Genomic DNA, 21,272 nt, shown 5'->3' with positions numbered 1-21,272 from the left:
GAGATATGGAGTGTCACGGTCAAGTGTCAAGTCCTGCTTAAGGCTTCTTGTGATTTTTCTTCCAATATGGTCTTCAACTCCTAGAATGACCTATTGCAGGATCGGCCTCAAGAGCAGGAATGGGTCTACGTCATAGATTTGAGGCGGGAGAAGGATTTACAGGAGTTCTGTGACTTCTTTTGATATTCTGTGAAGTACAGCTTCACGCTACAGTCCTAAATTATCTTTGGGTAAATAAGGGCACAAACACCTAGCCCAAACACCAAAGGCACACGTCGTGCTGGTCCATCATCGCGTTCCACAGTCACTGTATAGTTTGAACCCTGTAGTTTTAGGTGCAGACATCGTTCCCTTGAACAGTGGAATTAAACCGGAAAGAACTCACCAAGTGAACAAAAAAAGGGATCAGAGCCTTTTCAAGGCATAGAAGAAAAGGAGCTGATATTGCATTCCCAGGCGCTTATATGTGGCACACAGGATCACTGACGTCAAATCGTCCAGATCCAGTCTAGTGCATGCGAAATATTCTAAAGGTGAGGAATCTAGCATTAGAAGTAGATATCAGAATGACACATTTTTTGTTTATTATGTAGCATATCTGCTTTTCGCCTTAAGCTCAGGCCTTAAAATAAATGCAAGTTACTTTGTGTTATTTAGTGGAAACAGATAGGGTGTTTTGAGTTGGCAAAATTGACTCACTGTTCTACACCGCTTACGATAAAACAAAACATTTTCATTTACTTGCTAAGTATTAGAAGTAGTTGCTGCCTCAGAGCTTTGCAGCATTAATTAGAAACAAGCTCTGGCTTCCAAGGCATATATATGAGGCAAAGTAACCAGACCTAACATTTAAGGGATGCTGCCAATGAAATCACGTTCTTCATCTTGGTGCCGCAAATACAGGGCTATAAACAAAAAAGTCACACATGTGCCTGGAAATAGCACAGAAGAAACAGTAAATATATTTACCCTGATTTGGTAGGGGCAAAGAGAGAGAAACTGTTTTTTACGAGACATGCAGACAGTAGAGAAATTGAATTGAAGACCTTCTGGTTCAAAGGTATGCAGGGTATTATATGATTTTGAAATAAACTAAACAATAATATAATATAGAAGAGTGTGTTAGCCTAATTAGTTAGGGATATTATAAGAACAATGGTTGGGCTATATCTCTTATTCACTGACAATATTTGTAATTGCGGAAGTGTTCATTTTTATAATGGTAATTCTTATTCAAATGATTTGCAGACAATTAGCACATAATAACCACTACTTATTATAAAATAACAAGGTTTGTGGCTGCGCTTATTCTGAGGGGGATCAGATGAAGACCCCTTATTTTAGCCTTGAAAGAGCTAGAGATTCTTAGGGTCCATTTCTCTTTTCTCTTCAGAAGCTTGTGTTTCCGATTCTCCTATTTCTTTTTAATTAGCAACATTTTTCCCCTTCCTTTGATATCAAATTCCTATTTTAGACCCGTTTTTACTTATGCTCCCCTACACTTCCTTTCTGCTCTCCCGCCTACCCAACTTCCACTATTTTCACTTACCTTCTTTCACCTATTTCTTCCATTTATCCTTCTAGCCTTAATTTCTGTCTTTCCATATTTCTTATTTCTTTCAGTTCCCATTGATTCTTTGTTTTTCTACTTCCTTTTCTCAGTGCCACTCCTCTTTCTGACCACTTGCTTCTTTTCTATTCCCTTGTCCTTCTACCTTTCTTCCTTTTCCTTACCCACTTCCTTCTATTTATTACCGATTATATTCTCTTCTGTTCCTCTTCTCCACATTCCGCATTTGCTTCTCTTCCTCACATTCCTTTCCCTACCACTGCCCTACCACACCTGCTTCCTTCATTTGCTTTTCACCTCTTTCTCCTTCCATGAATACTTCATCTTCATCATCTCTCCCTCCTTTCCCATTTCTCTGCCTCATGCCTTTAAGTAGCATTTCACCTCGTTTTTAAGAGAAAATGCCAAGTGCTAAAGTCGTAAATGCGGCTACTTCTGACAAATCTCCATCAGAAGCTCACTGTTCTGCTCTAGAGCTTCAAAGTGTAAAGCTTTTCCCAAATCTATGAAGCTGGAAAACTGAAACACTTCTCAGTTTTACTTTTATCATATGCATTGTTTTAATTAAAAGATGATCCTATAAATAAATCTTGGAATATCTGAAATACATATCCTTTGAGATTTGTATACGCCTTTCCTTTTCTCCAATCTAAGTTCATATATTTATACATTTGGGAAATACACCAGTATGAATGGGTCTTCCCAGCTTCAGTTTTTCAAAAGAAATTCTGTATATTATAGGTATGAACATGTCCCTACTTCATTCCTTAAATAGATCTTTTATGAACAACCATCCTACTGCTATCTCCTCACTCCAGAATCTAACTAGCTGGAGATTGGATCTCATAAATCAGATTTATTTTCATATCTTGAATGGCAGTTTGATTTCTCAAACTTTGAAACTCTCTGCTTGGAGGTGTCCACCTCTGAAAATAACCCTATATTTTCTTCAAAATGTTCATATTCTTCTTTAACCTTCTGAATGTATTGGTTTGTAACGAACTGGACTACTGTACCATCTTCAGGATAACAGCACGCACCCGTCTTAAAGGCTAACAAATGAGATTCCGTGCAGGATTCACCCTCAGACACTGTAAAATCAGCACCCGCTCTCATACTTCCTCATCACCCTCCTGCACCTGATGGTTCCTGGTCCAGTTATACGATCAGCAGATTCAAAAGTGGTGAAAGCAGCTGGAAGGATAGTGGAAATATTCTAGTGAATCAGAAGAGGAGCTGGCTGTGCCTCATGCTGCTCCGAGCTGAACAGCAGAAAAGAGATGGAAGCTGTTGCATCAACTGAGGTAAGCAGTGATGGCAGATAGCAAGTGAGTGTTGAAGTCGGAAAGACCTGGAGGAGGGATGAAGTGGACTTAAGGAGGACAAAAGAGGCCATGGCAGGAAGGAGACACTGCTCACAGCTCTGTTTGACACTGATGGAATGGTATACAACTTGACCCCTACTGAAGGTTGAGCTATGACTACCATAACATAAAAGAACAAAACATTAATATTTCTATCAAATCATATTCTAGTCAGAATTTGGACCTTTGTTTTGCTACTTCCAGATTATAAACATCAAGCTCTCCTGTACACAGTTCTCACCCTACATCAGTCGTTCCAAGAGTACTTTTGGAACTATCACCATCTGCTCAGACGTATACCTGCCCCACCCCCATCCCCAAATGTTGTTACACCTCGGCAAAATATAACAAGCATTTGCAATGCAATAGGTCTCGCATTATTAAAAAGTTTGAGCTATTGGTGTTGCATTATTTAGCAATGCCAATAGCTCAAACTTTAATAATGCGAGACCTATTGCTTGTTGATCTTTTTAAGAAATATATAGGTTCGTAATATTCTGTGTTTCCGGGTTGCAAGAAAGCAAATCAGATTGTTGGACATATTCTGTACGCCCCTTGAGTGTGAGAGAGTTGTAGTATGTAAAACGATCTATGATTGGAGCTTTGTCGGCATCTCTGCCAATCCCGGTGCGTGCGTGGAACTTCTAAAAGCTAATTGACTGTGAAGCCACTGCTAGGCATGAACACTTTCTCAGCTGTATACTCTCCGGTTCGGTGGGTGCCACGCAGGAGGGATCTGGCTGGCTGATCAGGTGCTAACATCTGGTCTGTAGGGCATGCGCGGTACCCGTCACTTTCGCGTGCCCAGTGGCGGCATGTGCAGCCGGTGCAGACAGCGCCTGTCCCCTCCCAGGGCTCCCGTGGTGAAGAGGGAGCCCCGGCGCCAGAGAGGAAGTGCGGGAGCTGAAGTCCCAGGTCCCAGGATGGGGCCCGGGTGAAGAGCGGCCAGTCGCCGTTCAGGAGGATTCCCGCCGCAGACCGGGTGAGTGGGGGATTCTCCATTCGTCCAGTGGTTGTGCCGATGAAGGCACAGTGTCAAAGTTTGTTTCCTGAGCGGACCCGCTCCAACGAAAGGGAGAGTTTAAAAAAAAAAAGAAAGTAAAACTGCATGCTGGCTTGCGAGGGAAGGGGGACAGGAGATGTGCACGCCGCGTGGCTGTAAGCGCGTACACAGGCTCCAATCCGCCAAAAGGCTGCGCGTGCCCATCTCCTGTTTCACTTCCGAGGCAAGTCAGCAACAATAGATCTCGCTGGCGACAGCAGCGCTTTGCGCTGCGTTCGCCAGGCGAGACCTAAAAAGGAATGCAGCAAGTGCGAAATGCTTTATGTTTCAATATTACACAGGATTGCAAGCAAATTAGTGGCCTCCAATGATCCTTAACAAGCTGACATTACATAGTACCTAAATATAACCGTTCTGATAATTATTCAATTATGCAGCACCGAGATATTCTTTAGTAAAATTACTAAACACAAGTAAAACCATACACAAATTTATTGGGATGAATTTCACCAACCCACAACCAAATTTTGTGCGCAATGTGAGTGGATAATAGCAAAGACATAGCAGCGACAGTGAATAACTTTCGAAGGGAGAGCGAAACATTTTTCATGGCAGGAAGACATCAACATTATTTTCTATGTTCCAGGTGAAAGGGAAAATAGGGAGTGTGTGCACTGTCTTGGTAATGGCTGTGATAGGCCTCAATGGGTTCGCAATGAAAAGTATTCATAACAGTATTGATCCTGAATGAGAACTCTTCCCTACTGGCATCACGTAAGGCAATAACGAAAAGCAAAAAAAACATCCAAATGCTAAGGTAAATATGTCAACAAACCATGAGGTCAAGGAAGCATATTAAAGGGTCTGCTAGTATGGATGCATTGCTGTGGGACAAAGAACACTGGTTGGTGGCTGTTTAAATAATTGAAAACACCAACCTTTCTACTGAATTATCAATTGTATCTGCAAGCCTTTAAAGGAGTTGTATGTGTGGCTGTTCAGAGAAGCCCAGGAAGGATGCGTAGGGTTTTCTCTGGTGTGGTGCTAATTCAAAGAGAAGAGTGGTACTTTCTTAAGTGGTGTGCCTTTCACAGCTCCCTCCCCCTGACAGAGCAAACAGAAGGAGATGATGGACGGAGCGCTGAAACCTTTCAGACACTCCTGGGACCGGTTTCTGGGTAATACCCCTCATCAGCCAGGCTAGCTTGAATTCTGTGGCAAAGTGAGCAAGGGACCCACCTTTAGGCATACCCTGCCAACTTAGGGCAAACAAAGGAAACACAAGGAGATGATGGATGGAGCGCTGAAACTTTTCAGACACTGAGCCACAGATCTGGGTTGAATCCATCAATGTTCTTTAGCTTACTTTGCCACCCCAGTTCAGACCTGGATATATGCAAATCAGTCTTGACCCTGTGCCTCATGGGAACAGTCCAGCCTGAACTGCCAAGTCTACCCTGGACCGGAATGGCATGGGGAGCAAAAAAACAATGGATTTAGGCCCAGATATCTGCACTGGGGTGAAAGTATGACATTGTTCTGTATTCTGTCCATCAATTATTCTTTTTGCGTTTGTCACCCCTAGTGGGACGGGTATGCCCAGACGTGGGTCCCGTGCTCTCCATGCCACTGGAGTCAAGCTAACCTGGCTGATGAGGGATGAAACCCGAAACTGGTCCTAGGATGCTTGTTTCCACTCCAGGGAGGACCTGGCCTGGCAGTTCCCAAAGAGAGCAGGGTCAAGACTGATTTGCATATGGCTGAGTTTAACCTGGAATGGCATGGGGAGCAAACAAAAACGATGGATTTAGGCCCAGATCTCTGTACTGGGGTGAATGTATGACAGTGTTCTTCATCCATTAATTGTTCTTTTTGCACCCGTCTCCTGACAGAGGCAAGAAACACCAAGAAAAACAATAAATTACACTACAACTCGGAGTCTTCAAATTCTGTCAAAAAGTAGCCAGGAGGATGGACCTGTCAGGTAGTTTGGTCACCCACACACGTCTTCTCTGGGGTTGTGTTAGCGCAACACACTATGCAGTTTATAGGAGCGAAGGCACAGTCTCTCAGCCACCTTACACTGTGCTGTGTTTCCCACCCTTTGTGGTTTCCCCTTTGACAAGAAACATTTGTTCTGCAGTTTCCTTGCCATCCAACAGAGTTTGTGTCTTGCAGTGGGCAGGATTGCCAAGCCTGATCAACCTGCACACAGAAACAGGAGATTGCAATAGAACTATTAGCAAATGTAGGGCGCTAGGTGGCACACAAGCGCAATGGCCGCCCTTCTGTGAGGCTCCTGCTGCCCGGCGCAAACATCCTTCCAATAATCCTGTCCCATCGACGTGCATCGCCCTGAGACATAGCGCATTGAGTTCCCATTGGCATATCCCTCCGGCGTCCGAAGACTCGGGAATGCGACATTGAGCGGTGGAGGTGGTGAGATCACGCCACCCCACCAAATGGAATACAACAAAGTGGCGTGTCTTTGCCGACTGTGGGGGCCGCGCAGGTGGCGGATCGGCCATATGCGGCGTAGACGGGGCGACTCGGCAAATAGCTCAAGGCATATGGGATAACACTGTGTGCGCACTTCAATCGTGAGCGGCACTGCACTCCCACTAAACGCACGTTACAGTCTCAGTGGACAGCGATTATAGTTTAATGCGCAAGCATCATAGCCCTTTACATGTGCTGCGGTGAAACAGCCTACAAGGAAGCTGCCCTGCTGTGAGGGACGCCATACTAGTGAGTCACGGATGGACCTGCAGGGACAGTGGTGTAGCTCGTATAACGCTGCGTGTGCAGACCATTGACTTGGGGACTTTGGGGACTTTGCTGTGGGATAAGTATTAGCCGGCTCAGTGGTGCAGCATGCAGAATAATTATTGAAGCGGCTTAAGACGCATAAGAATGCGGCAGCCACATCAGATGGCTCACCACGGTCGAGTACGCCGTCCAATGACTGAAAGATGCTCTGTGTCATGACTATGTACATCTTTGCTATGTCCTACTAAATTCACTGAATTGACAGACATAAGAAATAGTCTGATCCTTTCTTAAGAGGCGATACGTACGTAAAGGCGACCTTCGCCACCGGATGGGAAATAAGAATTGGCAGGCGTCGGGCACCCTCGGGCCCAGTGGGGGGGAAAGGCCAAAAGGCTGAGCCTGCTTGGCAAGAGGTGTCTGTGTGCCATTTACTAGAGCTTCCCCTGCAGGAGAACCCCGTTGTCATATTTCTCTACCTATAGACTGAATCAGCTGAACAAATAGTTCTGTTCCGTGGGTATTTGGGAGGGGGAGGGAACTATACCTGGCATGTTTGGGATGCTTCAGTGGGTGGGGGTGGGAGGGTCAAGTTTTATTGCAAAGTTCGCTATGAGCACTTCACAGCTTTCCATTAGCAGCGGACGTTCCTTTTTTAGTTGTATACAGCAAGGTACACACTTACAAGATTATAAGGATAACGCTATAGGGCACTATGAGTGAACAGATAGACGCATCACAGCTGCGATTCATGTCTTGGAACATTAGAGGATTGGGAGATCCGCGGAAGAGGCGGCAATATTGGCCTACCTTGATCGTCATCATATAACCATTGCCATGCTTCAAGAGACCCATGTTAATCTCAGACTTCCTAATACGTTTGCTAGTAAATGGGCGGAATATAGGTTTTTCTCATCATACTCCTCCTATGCCCGAGGTACAGCCATACGAGTGAAAAAGCAGACTCCTTTTACACTGGCGGATCTGAGATGGACCCTCAGGGGCGATATGTGCTTGTTTGGGGTCGACTGGGCATGGACTCTATCACGCTGGCCTGCTGTTACGGACCCAACACTGATGCTCCTGAATTCTTCGCATCCCTCTGGGGCAGGATTGTGAGTATAGGGTCAACCCACATAATTTGGGGTGGCGATTTTAATGTGGCCCTTAACCCAGCATTGGATAGATCCAATACGGCACCCCACCACTATACTCATGCGCAGGAGGTTATGCAGGGCATAATGACGGAGGGGGGGCTAATTGACACGTGGCTTCACACTCACCCTCAAACTCGAACAGGCACACATTTCACAACTTATGCTGCCACATGGGCTAGAATAGACTACTTTCTGGTTACGAGGGGACTGGGACCGGCGATTCGGAATGTCACACACCCTGCCAGAACACTCTTGGATCATTGCCCAGTGGTATTAGTACTTCACCCACCAGGGTATGACAAACCCAGGCCTAGTTGGAGGCTCCAGCCTACAGCGTTACTTGATACTGTTTTCTGTCAAGAATTGGGAGAGGAAATACGAGACTTCTTTCAGAGAAATAAGGAATCAGTAGATAGTGTAGAAGTGATCTGGGAACCCTTGAGGTTACGATTAGGGGATTTTGCATTTCCAAGAGTTTTGGGGTTCTCCGAGATATCCAGAATACATTGAAATCTTTAGAGAAGGAACTCAAGGCACTAGAATCTCGGATGGAGGCGGGGGAAACGGGGCAAGTGCAGAAGGAGTAAAATTGTCGGATTATGAGGAAACGGCAGGGAGAGAGTCGAAATTTCGGGGACGTTATTGGGAAGCTCGCAGGTATGGTGAGGGAGAAAGACCGGGTCGGGCACTGGCTGAAGTGATACGCCGTCCCAGCTTTGCCAATTACATATTGAAATCCAGGGGCCTGGGGGAGCCCATCATCAGGACACTCCAGACATTTTGAACGCATTCATCTCCCATTACACGACACTATACACTACTCAAAGGGACGGAGACTTGGACATGGAGGGCTTTTTGGGAGACGTGGCATTGGGTTGGCTTAGTGACGCGCACCGTGAGTTTTTCTGCGCCCCGTTTGAATTAGATGAAATCCGAGAGGCAATAATGAAGATGCAATCTGGCAAAACGCCTGGCCTGGATGGCCTCCCTATCGAATTTTATAAAACCTACATTGATATCATGGCCCCAGTGCTTAAAGAAGTCTACGAAGAATCCTTAGAGGTCGGTGCACTCCCACCGTCAATGATAGAGGCGCTTATTACATTGCTGCTGAAGCCTGGCAAACCTCTGGACTCCTGCAATTCATATCGGCCTTTGTCACTCAAACTGTGATGCCAAAATCTTAGCTAAGGTTATAGCAAACCGTCTAGCACTACTGCTCGATAGATTGGTTCTCCCAGATCAGTCGGGGTTCATCCCTGGGCGAGCCACCACCCGTAATCTGCGTACCCTTTTTTCTTTACTTCAAACAGTTGCGCCTGAGTTCCCACTAGCAGCGGTGTTCCTAGATGCTACTAAAGCATTAGATTCTGTTGAATGGGACTACCTTTTTGGGGTGTTACGTCGGATGGGCTTCCCCCCTCTGTTTCTTTCCTGGATACGCTTACTGTATCACAAACCCACAGCTAAAGTGTTGATTAATGGACATACATCGGCTCCCTTTACTATATCGAGGGGTACTAGGCAGGGGTGCCCGCTCTCTTCCCTTCTATTTGCCATAGCAATAGAGCCATTAGCCTCCCGGTTACGTCAGGTTCATCAAGACAAGGCTTTCCGCTGCTATTTACGCCAAATATAGATTTCCCTCTATGCGGATGATATTACTTTGTATGTGAGAGATCCTCAACAGAACATCAATCCTTTGCTGCGGGAATTTATAGTATTTGGCAGGCTATCTGGGGTACATATTATATATCACCAAGTTGGTCGCACACTGCTCCACCCACTAGCGTGTTACCCCGAAGAATTGTGGTCCTTGTAGTCAGCGTCGGCGGGTACGCCTATGCTCAGTGGTGCGTGCAAGTCAGAGTAGCGTTAGCCATCCCTGGACACGTGTTTCGCGGTAGTTGCCGCTCGTCAGCAGGGAGTAGGAAGAGTGTAGGGTTGCTTGTGTAGGCTGCTAAAATCATATCAGGTCTGGTACCTCTCGTAGCGAACGCAGGTGCGTAACCATGAGCCCGTCGACTCCGGGGCTCAGAGAGCCACTAAATATATATCACCAAGTTGGTCGCACACTGCTCCACCCACTAGCGTGTTACCCCGAAGAATTGTGGTCCCTGTAGTCAGCGTCGGCGGGTACGCCTATGCTCAGTGGTGCGTGCAAGTCAGAGTAGCGTTAGCCATCCCTGGACACGTGTTTCGCGGTAGTTGCCGCTCGTCAGCAGGGAGTAGGAAGAGTGTAGGGTTGCTTGTGTAGGCTGCTAAAATCATATCAGGTCTGGTACCTCTCGTAGCGAACGCAGGTGCGTAACCATGAGCCCGTCGACTCCGGGGCTCAGAGAGCCACTAAATATATATCACCAAGTTGGTCGCACACTGCTCCACCCACTAGTGTGTTACCCCGAAGAATTGTGGTCCCTGTAGTCAGCGTCGGCGGGTACGCCTATGCTCAGTGGTGCGTGCAAGTCAGAGTAGCGTTAGCCATCCCTGGACACGTGTTTCGCGGTAGTTGCCGCTCGTCAGCAGGGAGTAGGAAGAGTGTAGGGTTGCTTGTGTAGGCTGCTAAAATCATATCAGGTCTGGTACCTCTCGTAGCGAACGCAGGTGCGTAACCATGAGCCCGTCGACTCCGGGGCTCAGAGAGCCACTAAATATATATCACCAAGTTGGTCGCACACTGCTCCACCCACTAGCGTGTTACCCCGAAGAATTGTGGTCCCTGTAGTCAGCGTCGGCGGGTACGCCTATGCTCAGTGGTGCGTGCAAGTCAGAGTAGCGTTAGCCATCCCTGGACACGTGTTTCGCGGTAGTTGCCGCTCGTCAGCAGGGAGTAGGAAGAGTGTAGGGTTGCTTGTGTAGGCTGCTAAAATCATATCAGGTCTGGTACCTCTCGTAGCGAACGCAGGTGCGTAACCATGAGCCCGTCGACTCCGGGGCTCAGAGAGCCACTAAATATATATCACCAAGTTGGTCGCACACTGCTCCACCCACTAGCGTGTTACCCCGAAGAATTGTGGTCCCTGTAGTCAGCGTCGGCGGGTACGCCTATGCTCAGTGGTGCGTGCAAGTCAGAGTAGCGTTAGCCATCCCTGGACACGTGTTTCGCGGTAGTTGCCGCTCGTCAGCAGGGAGTAGGAAGAGTGTAGGGTTGCTTGTGTAGGCTGCTAAAATCATATCAGGTCTGGTACCTCTCGTAGCGAACGCAGGTGCGTAACCATGAGCCCGTCGACTCCGGGGCTCAGAGAGCTCAGAGAGCCACTAAATATATATCACCAAGTTGGTCGCACACTGCTCCACACTCATTTTAATTTTAAACTTTTGGCATAGGCGTACCCGCCGACGCTACTTCATGGACCACAATGCTTTGGGGTAACACGCTGGTAGGACGAGCAGAGTGCGGCCAATTGGATTTTTGTTTATATTCAGGCTCCCTTGAGCCGGTGGGGCTGACGAGCCCTTGGCTACGCACCTGCGCGCCTTGAGTGGTACTTTACCTGAGAATATTTTTGGGCAGCCTACGCAGCAACCCCACACACATACCTACTCCCTGCTGACGAGAGGCAACTACCTTGAAACACGTGTCCAGGGATGGCTAACGCGACACTCATTTTAATTTTAAACTTTTGGCATAGGCGTACCCGCCGACGCTACTTCATGGACCACAATGCTTTGGGGTAACACGCTGGTAGGACGAGCAGAGTGCGGCCAATTGGATTTTTGTTTATATTCAGGCTCCCTTGAGCCGGTGGGGCTGACGAGCCCTTGGCTACGCACCTGCACGCCTTGAGTGGTACTTTACCTGAGAATATTTTTGGGCAGCCTACGCAGCAACCCCACACACATACCTACTCCCTGCTGACGAGAGGCAACTACCTTGAAACACGTGTCCAGGGATGGCTAACGCGACACTCATTTTAATTTTAAACTTTTGGCATAGGCGTACCCGCCGACGCTACTTCATGGACCACAATGCTTTGGGGTAACACGCTGGTAGGACGAGCAGAGTGCGGCCAATTGGATTTTTGTTTATATTCAGGCTCCCTTGAGCCGGTGGGGCTGACGAGCCCTTGGCTACGCACCTGCGCGCCTTGAGTGGTACTTTACCTGAGAATATTTTTGGGCAGCCTACGCAGCAACCCCACACACATACCTACTCCCTGCTGACGAGAGGCAACTACCTTGAAACACGTGTCCAGGGATGGCTAACGCGACACTCATTTTAATTTTAAACTTTTGGCATAGGCGTACCCGCCGACGCTACTTCATGGACCACAATGCTTTGGGGTAACACGCTGGTAGGACGAGCAGAGTGCGGCCAATTGAATTTTGGGGTACATATTAATTGGGAGAAGTCACAGGTGTTTCCCCTGACGGATGCAGTCTCCCGCTTTGCTCTGGACTACCCATTAGATTGGTGCGATTCTGACCTTTAGTATCTAGGGATACAACTTTCAAGCTATAGAGAGGAGCTGCTGAGACTTAACTATGGCACGGCTATACATCGCCTTACTAACAATGTCACTAGATGGATCTCCCTGCCACTCTTGCTTGCTGGTCGCGCTTCTCTGATAAAGATGGTGGTGCTTCCGCAGTTTTTGTACCCGTTTATGAACATACCATATAATCCTGGGTGCTATTTTTTTTAAAACCCTTCGTTCTGAATTGCTTCGATTACTCTGGGATGGCAAACAACTTAGGCTTAAGTGGTCCACTCTCACGAAACCTGACGCGGAGGGCGGCTTCGACATCCCCGACTTCGAAGTCTATTATCTTAGTGCACAAGCACATTATGCTTACTTTTGGATCCGCCCTCCCAGTTATATGCCGCAGGTAGCCGTGGAGCACTGGTTGGCCGATCCCATCCCTCTGGATGGACTCATATGCACCCCGACACACCCAAAATTTGCCCCCCACCACTGTCACAGCTAAGGTGGACGCATGGCACTGTATAATGGACCTTCTTGGCTCCCCTTTGCTGTATTACCCGAGACTCCCCATCTCGTATCACCCCCGTATGCCCCTGTTGCAGGAATGCGGATTTCAGCAAATGTGCGCGCGTGCCAAGATTACTACGTGGCCTCTTCCGCACGTTAGATCAAATATTTCATACAACCCCACCTTCGCCGCTTGACACTTTCTTATACATTCGGCTGCTGCAGGGAATCCGTTCTATTATTCCAGACTTCCCTCGGGAGCCCACAAGCCTCCCCCTCTACATCAGATGTTGGGATCCAGTGGTGGTAAACATCTAGGGTCTCGGCTCTACCATAGCATACGCGCGCAACCTCTTGGGCCACCCAACACAGCTCGTACACGCTGGAGCACGGAACTGGGTAGGGCGATAACAGAAGATCAGTGGGAACACTGCTGCCTCCAAACCGCGAAAATATCTGCCAGCTGTCGATTACGTGTTATACACTATACATTTTTACAACGTCTCTATTATACACCCACCAAAAAGTACAGACTTAAACTGGCAGATAATGACTGCTGTGAGAGATGTAAACAACCGGGAGCAGGGTTCCTTCACTTAGCATGGGAATGCCCTAAAATACAGGAATATTGGGCATTGGTCTTTGAGGCACTTGGGCAGATGACAGGTGTCCCGGTAGCCGGGGATCCCTTACTAGCGCTCCTGGGTAACGCCGAGCAGCTTCCTAAGACACATCGTACCTTTATTACCACATCACTATTATTAGCTAAACGAAGAGCAGCTTGTAGGTGGGGTAGGGGGAAGAGGCCCCAAATTCAAGGAGTGGCTGAGTGATTTAATCTACTGCCAAGGGCAACTGACAACTTATGCCGAGACGCTCCCATTGTCTTCCAGACCTAAGGATATTTGGGGCTCTCTCCAGGGATACCTCTTAACACAAAACGCAGAAGGACCAAATGGCTCCCCCCCCCCCCACCCGAAACAGGTTGGCCGAACATACAATTCCTGAAAGATTGACTTATGTAAATGTTTAATATTTTGCTACACTTGCTTGCCCTTCCGTACTTGAACCTCTGAAACATGTGCACTATATGCTATTCAAAACAAAACGTGATCAACTGGTAGTCAGATGCAGCCTTTTAGTTGCTCTAGGTATGAATATGTTATATTACATCTACTTTTTTTTTCTCTGCAGTGGCGTCATAGGATTAGGACTTTCTTTTCCACTGTACTTGCTGTGCTATGTTTCTTTATTACCCCTATTGGAATTTGGCAGCTTGCTGTTATAACCTTATGGATCCTTTGCTTTGACTTTTCCGTTTTTTTATTCTGAAACCGTACTATATGGTTCATATGATGGAAAATGTTAAATAAAAGTTGAAGAAGAAAAAAACTATCAGCAAATGTGGGAAGATAAAAAAACGTAAGCCGACATTTCCTAAATTGGACAACAAATCCATATTAATACCTGTACCCAAATACCAACCTTAGTTTAAGTTAGTTAGAATGGTCAGTGCATGAAATGTAGATTTTTTGTAAAATGTATTTAACGACTGAAAAAATCTATTGTCATAAAATTCAAACACGTTAATAGGTCTTTTTTTTAGCAAAAATAAAAACACATGAAAAACTCAAACAAAACAGTACAGCTATACCTTTGCCTTAACGAAGAGCTCCGCTTTACAGGCATCTTCTTCAGATAATATACCAGCATAACAAAAGTATCCAAGCACTCCAGTTAGAAGACTGGCACATCGAACGAGGCTCTCTGGAGGGGTCTAAAAATAAAAAGTACAGACAATATAGTATTAATCAATTTAAAAGAAAGAAAACATATCTGCATATTGTAAGCCAATGCCGGAAGCAAAAGACTCCGAAGATCACACCCATGGTTGTAGCTAAGCTGAATAATTTTTTTTTTAATCACATGCAACAATAAGTGCGATAAAAAATATCCAATATTCCGTGAGGTATAACACACAGCTGAGGGGAGGAGAAGAGTGAAGGAAGAGTAAGGGAAATAGGAAGGCGGGGTTAGGAAATTGACAAGAACGACCAAGAATGAGCTTTCACGTTTTAGTGGCTACTGCAATGGTTGTTTAGAAGCCAGAACGGTCTTCATCTCATAACTATCACTCTCCCATACCCTCTTTGTAAAAGGTTATAAAGATGTGTTTAAGAAAAAAAACATAGCAGGCTGGGTATTAATTATGCATTATCTTTTTAGTGGGTTCCGATAACAACTAGAATGTGCTTAGTTAGGAAAGACATTTATTTAACCTAGTCAAACTGTTTAGGGAAATATAGACCTCTCTCACATTGAAAGGCTGAATGGAATATCTTTTATGGTATCGCCTTTCTTTATTAATTATTTTTATTAACATTTCTGTAAAGTACAGTACTATATAGGGTACAGGCATCAGTACAGGTTAGGATACAGTCCTGGTGAATTGCGCCCCATCATCAACATTGTAGTACAGTTCTGAGGATCAAAGCTGCCGATGCAGCATGCTATCGCCTTTCACCGATCTCAAATTACTTTTGCTACCCAGTGTGCATTATCTGCTATCGACTTTGGCTTATTTATCACCAAAATTTTGTGTCTTGACCAGAGAGACAAATTATTTGTCGCCTGCCTTTCACCAGAATCACTGAGCTGGGCTTGCATGCTTTGTTTAAATAAACAAAATGATATAAACCTGATACTCTAAGTGACCTCCGATTAAAAGCACAAAGCATCTTAAGAGGAATCATTGCTTAAAGCATTGGAAGGAACTTTCATGTAATCGATTTAATGGAAAGAATCTGGGTAGGGTTGTACATCAAAACTTAATGAAACATACGCCTCCCACCATGTAGGAAGCAGTGCATGTTATTGTATAATTATACAATCAACGGAACAGCATAAGTAACAACATTGCTAATGTGGTCCTTTTGTTCTGATCTTCTTACAATTATTATAATTTAAAAACAGAAGCAAGCACACATTCTGGAATACAGTAGCGGGCATGTCAGATCTAGCAAATCTTGCTGATCCTACGGATTCCAACGCTGTAAAATGGAGGATAGCTGTGGGGTCTGCTAGAATCCTAAAAGCCACTCCAACAGCATATCTTAAGGCGCCTGCAGTGCAGGGACCCCACTATTCAGGGGGCTCAGCTTGGTGCAGGCCTTTGTATAAGTGAGTGAACCTGGATGAGCGTTCAGTACTGCCAGAGTCCACACACGCAGAGAATGTACAGATAATAAAACTCTTTTCTGACCGCAGTCATGGCAGGCAACTCCATGTGCAATATGCAGTCAAACAATACTTCACAAGCCAACTGATTATTTGGATACGTGGCACTAGAAGGGCTGACTATCTGTTCCAAGGACCACACAATACCTTGACCTTCATCTCGGCAGCGATAAACATCACCAAAGTATTTTAAAACTAAATGTACAACTTGGTAATGACTCCAAGAACATCCCAACTGCAGCTCTATTCTTGCAGACAGTTAGAATCAAACCGTAATTTAGTTTAGAAAATCATTTGCAAGGTTTTGTGATCAAGAATCGCTTTGCCAGTGTGTGCAAAAATGAGGCATGGAAATTAAGAAGCTTATACAGTAACACGTCTGATCATCGTTTCTCAGAGCTCTGAATTTTCTAGGGAGAAAATGCAGCTTGGGAGGCCTGTTATAATGGTCTAGTGTGTGCCTTCCATGCCCCCATGAGGAGACCGTGAACAGAAATTCGGCGTTATGTGTTCCACAGAATACCGAAATAATGCTGCATTCTGCATTCCAATACATGAATCTTGTCATCCAAGGCATCTTCTACAGAATAGCTATACATCGCACAAGCTGGAACGTGTGAGTCCATGTGTTAGGGATAAATAAGATCTAAGCATTGCTACTGTTACTAAAGAACAATCCGTTATCTTATGCTAGATCTGCCAGTCACAAACCAAGGATCTAAAGGTACGAGATCTAAGAGCAAAACATATTTGTTGTATTCTAGGTGTATATTACTTTAAGTATCAATACTGTGGTTTCAGTGGCATACGCTGTATTATTCTTTATAGTGCGTTCCAGGTTCTAGTGTGGAACGGTATACATATCTTTCCAGTGAATGAGTCAGTTGTTAGTCACTGTAGCTGGAAGGACGTACTGCCGTGCTATTGACTAATAAAGGAAATCAACTTTACTAATGGTCTTTGATTGTAATAATATTACATATCAGTTTCATCCCCAGAGGGTGGGCAGAACCTGTCACATGTCTTGCTGAGGTCTGTGAGAGGCTGTTCAAAGCTTATTAGGGCAAGAGTCAGGTCAGACAGATGGCATGCTTTCGGAAAGAACAAGTTACTTACCTTTGAAAACACTTTCTGATGGATACTTTATCTAACAACAAATCCCTCACCTTCGAATATCCCCCAGGCATTAGAATGAATTTGGAGGGTTTTTTTTCATAGCAGTGCTCCCGCACATTGCAAGGTGGCGTTGTATGGCTCTGTGCTGGCTTCATACTGCCCTTCAAGTGACAAAGCAGAGCCACATATAAGCACCACTTATTTTACACTTTCCGCCCCATAAGAAACGGAGCATGAATAATTGGTTGTAACAGTGCCCTAAATAGTAACTTGGGACCTTTTTAGATGCTAAAAAGAAGCTACTTTAAAGACCCAGGTGGTAGAAGGGCAGTAAGGAATCTGTGGTTAGATAGAGGTGCAACCAGAAAGACAGTTAACAAAGGTAAGTAATTTGTTCTTCTGATGGGTTCTTCAGACTCCTGATTCCTCACCTTTGAATCAATACCAAATCAGAATCCCCCCAAGATGAGGGCATGTGGAGTGGGCTCAGGAAAAAAAAATCTTGAAGGACCAACCAACCTGGAGCAATCTCCTTACCATCAGACCTAGCTGCCAAGGCAGGAGTACTTCTTGAGCGTATGCAATGAGGCCTGTGCTGCAGCCTGGCAGATGTAAAAGGCAGGCACAGCACTTGACAATGCAGTAGTAGCAGCCTTAGCCCTAGTGGGGTGGACTCTGAGACCTTTCAGAGGCTGTTTCTTGGTATAGCAGCTCTTAATGCATAGAACTTTGCAACGGAGCAAGGTAAACTTCTGCACCACCTGCCTGTTCCTCACACGAGAAAACTCCACAAAAAGCTGACTGTCCATATGATGACCCTTAGTACATCTATTTAAAAGCTTAGAGCCCTTTTGGGGCTCTTTCGAGGGGTGAGGAGGAGCAAAAACCACTCAGTGATATTTGGCCCAACATGGAAGGGAGTTAAGATTCTTGGAAAGAAGTCTGCCAGAATCCTCAGCACCAATTTCTCTGGGGGGGGAAAGGTTGTTTAGGACAGTTGCATTGAAAGTGCCTAAAGTTCACTCATGTCAAGAGACTTAATCGCAACAAGGAAGTCGATTTTTTATGTCAGGAGATGCATCAAGCAGCTATGCATAGGCTCGAAGGTGGTACACATGAGAAATGTCAAGTTGAAGTTAAGGTCCTACTCTCACACCACAAACCGCATGGAAGAAACGTGTCAAACCTTTAATAAACTTCATCCCAACAAGTGATTTGAACTAGAGCGGTTGGTCCAGCAAACCTAGATATGCCAAAACGGAATATAAATAACCTTTGATAGTAGGCATTACAAGGCCTTGCTGGGCTAAAGACAAAACAAACAAAAGGATGTTATCAGGACACCCCCGCGCCGCACGGCCACCAGCTGTTGTGTGTGGGACTCGCCCTGCTGCTGCCCGCAGCCTCGCTGAGCCTGCCTCGCCGACCCCGCCCCCCGCTGCATTTGAGTGTACTCTTTTTACTTTGTTTCCTTTTTGTGCCCCTGCATCTTGTTAACATAATTATTGTTTCCCCATTTGCTGTAATAGATTTTTGTGGTTGCCTGTGCTGTTGTCCTGTCTCTCTGTCCCCTGTGCCTGCCCGCCCCGCTCCCCGCCGCCGTGCTAGCGGCCACACCCCCTTTTCCTTCTGTGCCCTCCCCGCTCCCGCCTCCCAGCTGCTCCTCCCTCCCTCCCACTTCGCCATAAATGGCGACCGCGCGGACGCGCCGATTGTGCGCCGAAGGCGCGCCAAAGGTAAGCCCGTCTGCGCCCGTCCGCGCCTGGACCGCGCCCAGCGCCAGGACTCCTGGCCCCCACCGACGCAAGACGACCGACAGACCTACGACGCCGCCGCCCTCAACGCACTCAATGCCGGCCGGAACCCCGCCTGCTGCCGGGCCACCCCGAAACGCTTCCACGGACCCTTCACCTGCACAACCTGCAAGTTCACCTGCCTCCGAACATGCACCGCGCCCGCCAAGCCAAACCCCAGCAGCGACCTCAAGTGCATCCTGCTCAACACCCGCTCCATCCACAGACACGCCGTCGAACTCTGGAACCTGCTCGACACAACATCAACAGACCTCGCGTTCCTCACTGAAACATGGATGAACACCTCCTCAGCCCCCGACATCGCCATCCCGGATGGATACAAGATCATCAGGAAGGACCGCGTCAACCAGACTGGGGGAGGCATCACCATCGTCCACAAGAACACCATCCGCATCACGACCGACGCAGACGACACCTACACCGCCGCCGAACACCTCCACTTCCAGATTCACACCGACCCAACGACGACCCTCAGAGGCACCCTCATCTACAGACCCCCGGGACCACGCACACAATTCAGCGAAGACATCACAGACTTCATCAGCCCACACGCCCTCCCCTCCGCCGACTACATCCTCCTAGGGGACCTCAACTTCCACCTGGAGAACAACAAGGACCGCAACACCGTCACCCTGCTGGACAACCTCGCCAACCTCGGACTCAAGCAACTGGTCAACACCCCCACCCACCACGCCGGCCACACGCTTGACCCCGTCTTCTCATCCAGCAAGCACATCGCCTTCAGCCACTCCACCGGACTTCACTGGACCGACCACAGCTGCGTCCACTTCAGCTTCAGAAAAACCACTACCCACCACCACCCGCAACAGGTTCCTCACAGAAGCTGGAGCAAGATCACCGCCGACCAGCTCACCACCTCCCTCAGCCAGAACCCACCTGCCAGCACACCGGACCCCAACGAAGCAGCCCGCAACTTCACGCAGTGGCTGACCGCCTGCGCCGACGACCTCGCACCACTGAAGAACCCTCCCAGCAAACCCAGAAGCAAGAAGGCCCCCTGGTTCACCGACGAACTCAAGGACTCCAAGAAGACCTGCCGCTCCCTCGAGAAAGCCTGGCTCCTCGACCGGACCACTGACAACATTACCGCCCTCAAACACGCGACCCGCAAGCACCACCAGCTCATCCGCACCACCAAGAAGAAATCACTGAAGGATCGACTGGACAACAACGCCCATGACAGCAAGGAACTCTTCAGCATTGTCAAGGAGTTCTCCAACCCCAGCACCGGCAACAACGACATCACCCCTTCACAAGATCTCTGCGACTCCCTCACCTCGTTCTTCCACCGCAAGATTGCCGACATCCACAACAGCTTCGGCGCACCATCCTCGCACCCAACCGTCGGACCAACGCACCCCACCGCCACCCTCCGCACCTGGACCGCTGTGACCACCGAAGACACAGCCCGCACGATGAACACCATCCACTCCGGATCTCCGACTGACCCCTGCCCCCACCACGTCTTCAACAAGGCCGACTCCACCATCGCACCCCAACTCCGAGACGTCATCAACACCTCCTTCGACACCGCCACCTTCCCGGAGAGCTGGAAGCATGCCGAGCTCAGCGCCCTACTGAAGAAACCTACAGCGGACCCCACCGACCTCAAAAACTTCCGCCCCATCTCGCTCCTCCCTTTTCCTGCCAAAGTCATCGAGAAGATCGCCAACAGACAGCTTTCCGCCTTCCTCGAGACGAATGGATCCCTCGACCCCTCGCAGTCCGGCTTCAGAGCCAACCACAGCACCGAGACCGCCCTCATCGCAGCCACCGACGACATCCGAGCCCTTCTCGACAACGGGGAAACAGCGGCACTCATCCTCCTGGACCTCTCCGCCGCGTTCGACACTGTCTGCCACCACACCCTAGTCCAACGCCTCAGCAACACCGGCATCCAAGAGAAGGCATTGAAGTGGATCATCTCGTTCCTCGCTGGAAGAACACAGAGAGTCCGCCTCCCCCCGTTTCGTTCCGAGGCCACCGAAGTCATCTGCGGCGTCCCGCAAGGCTCATCACTCAGCCCCACCCTCTTCAACGTCTACATGAGACCTCTCGCAGCCATCGCACGCCAACACAACCTCAACATCATCTCCTACGCCGACGACACCCAGCTGATCCTCTCCCTCACCAGAGACCCCGACACCGCCAGAACCAGCCTCCACGAAGGGATGAAAGACGTCACCGAGTGGATGAAGAACAGCCGCTTGAAACTGAACTCAGACAAGACGGAAGTCCTCATCCTTGGACCATCACCCTCTGCCTGGGACGACTCCTGGTGGCCCCC

The 21,272-nt window shown here is 47.7% G+C and overlaps 1 protein-coding gene across 1 annotated transcript in view; it reads right to left on the bottom strand.

Annotated features, from left to right (window-relative positions):
* The window catches only part of ATM (ATM serine/threonine kinase), a 1,586,045-nt gene that overhangs the window by 1,241,265 nt on the left and 323,508 nt on the right, over window positions 1-21,272 (bottom strand). The window contains exon 14 of the mRNA XM_085621514.1: window positions 14,452-14,574. Within this exon, the coding sequence (XP_085477640.1) occupies window positions 14,452-14,574 (123 nt within the window). The remainder of the gene's footprint in view (window positions 1-14,451; window positions 14,575-21,272) is intronic.

This window comes from Triturus cristatus, chromosome 8, assembly GCF_964204655.1.
Source record: "Triturus cristatus chromosome 8, aTriCri1.1, whole genome shotgun sequence".
Classification (NCBI taxonomy): domain Eukaryota; kingdom Metazoa; phylum Chordata; class Amphibia; order Caudata; family Salamandridae; genus Triturus; species Triturus cristatus.
The sequence above is the reverse complement of the archived record's forward strand: the minus strand, read 5'-3'. Positions and strand labels throughout refer to the sequence as shown.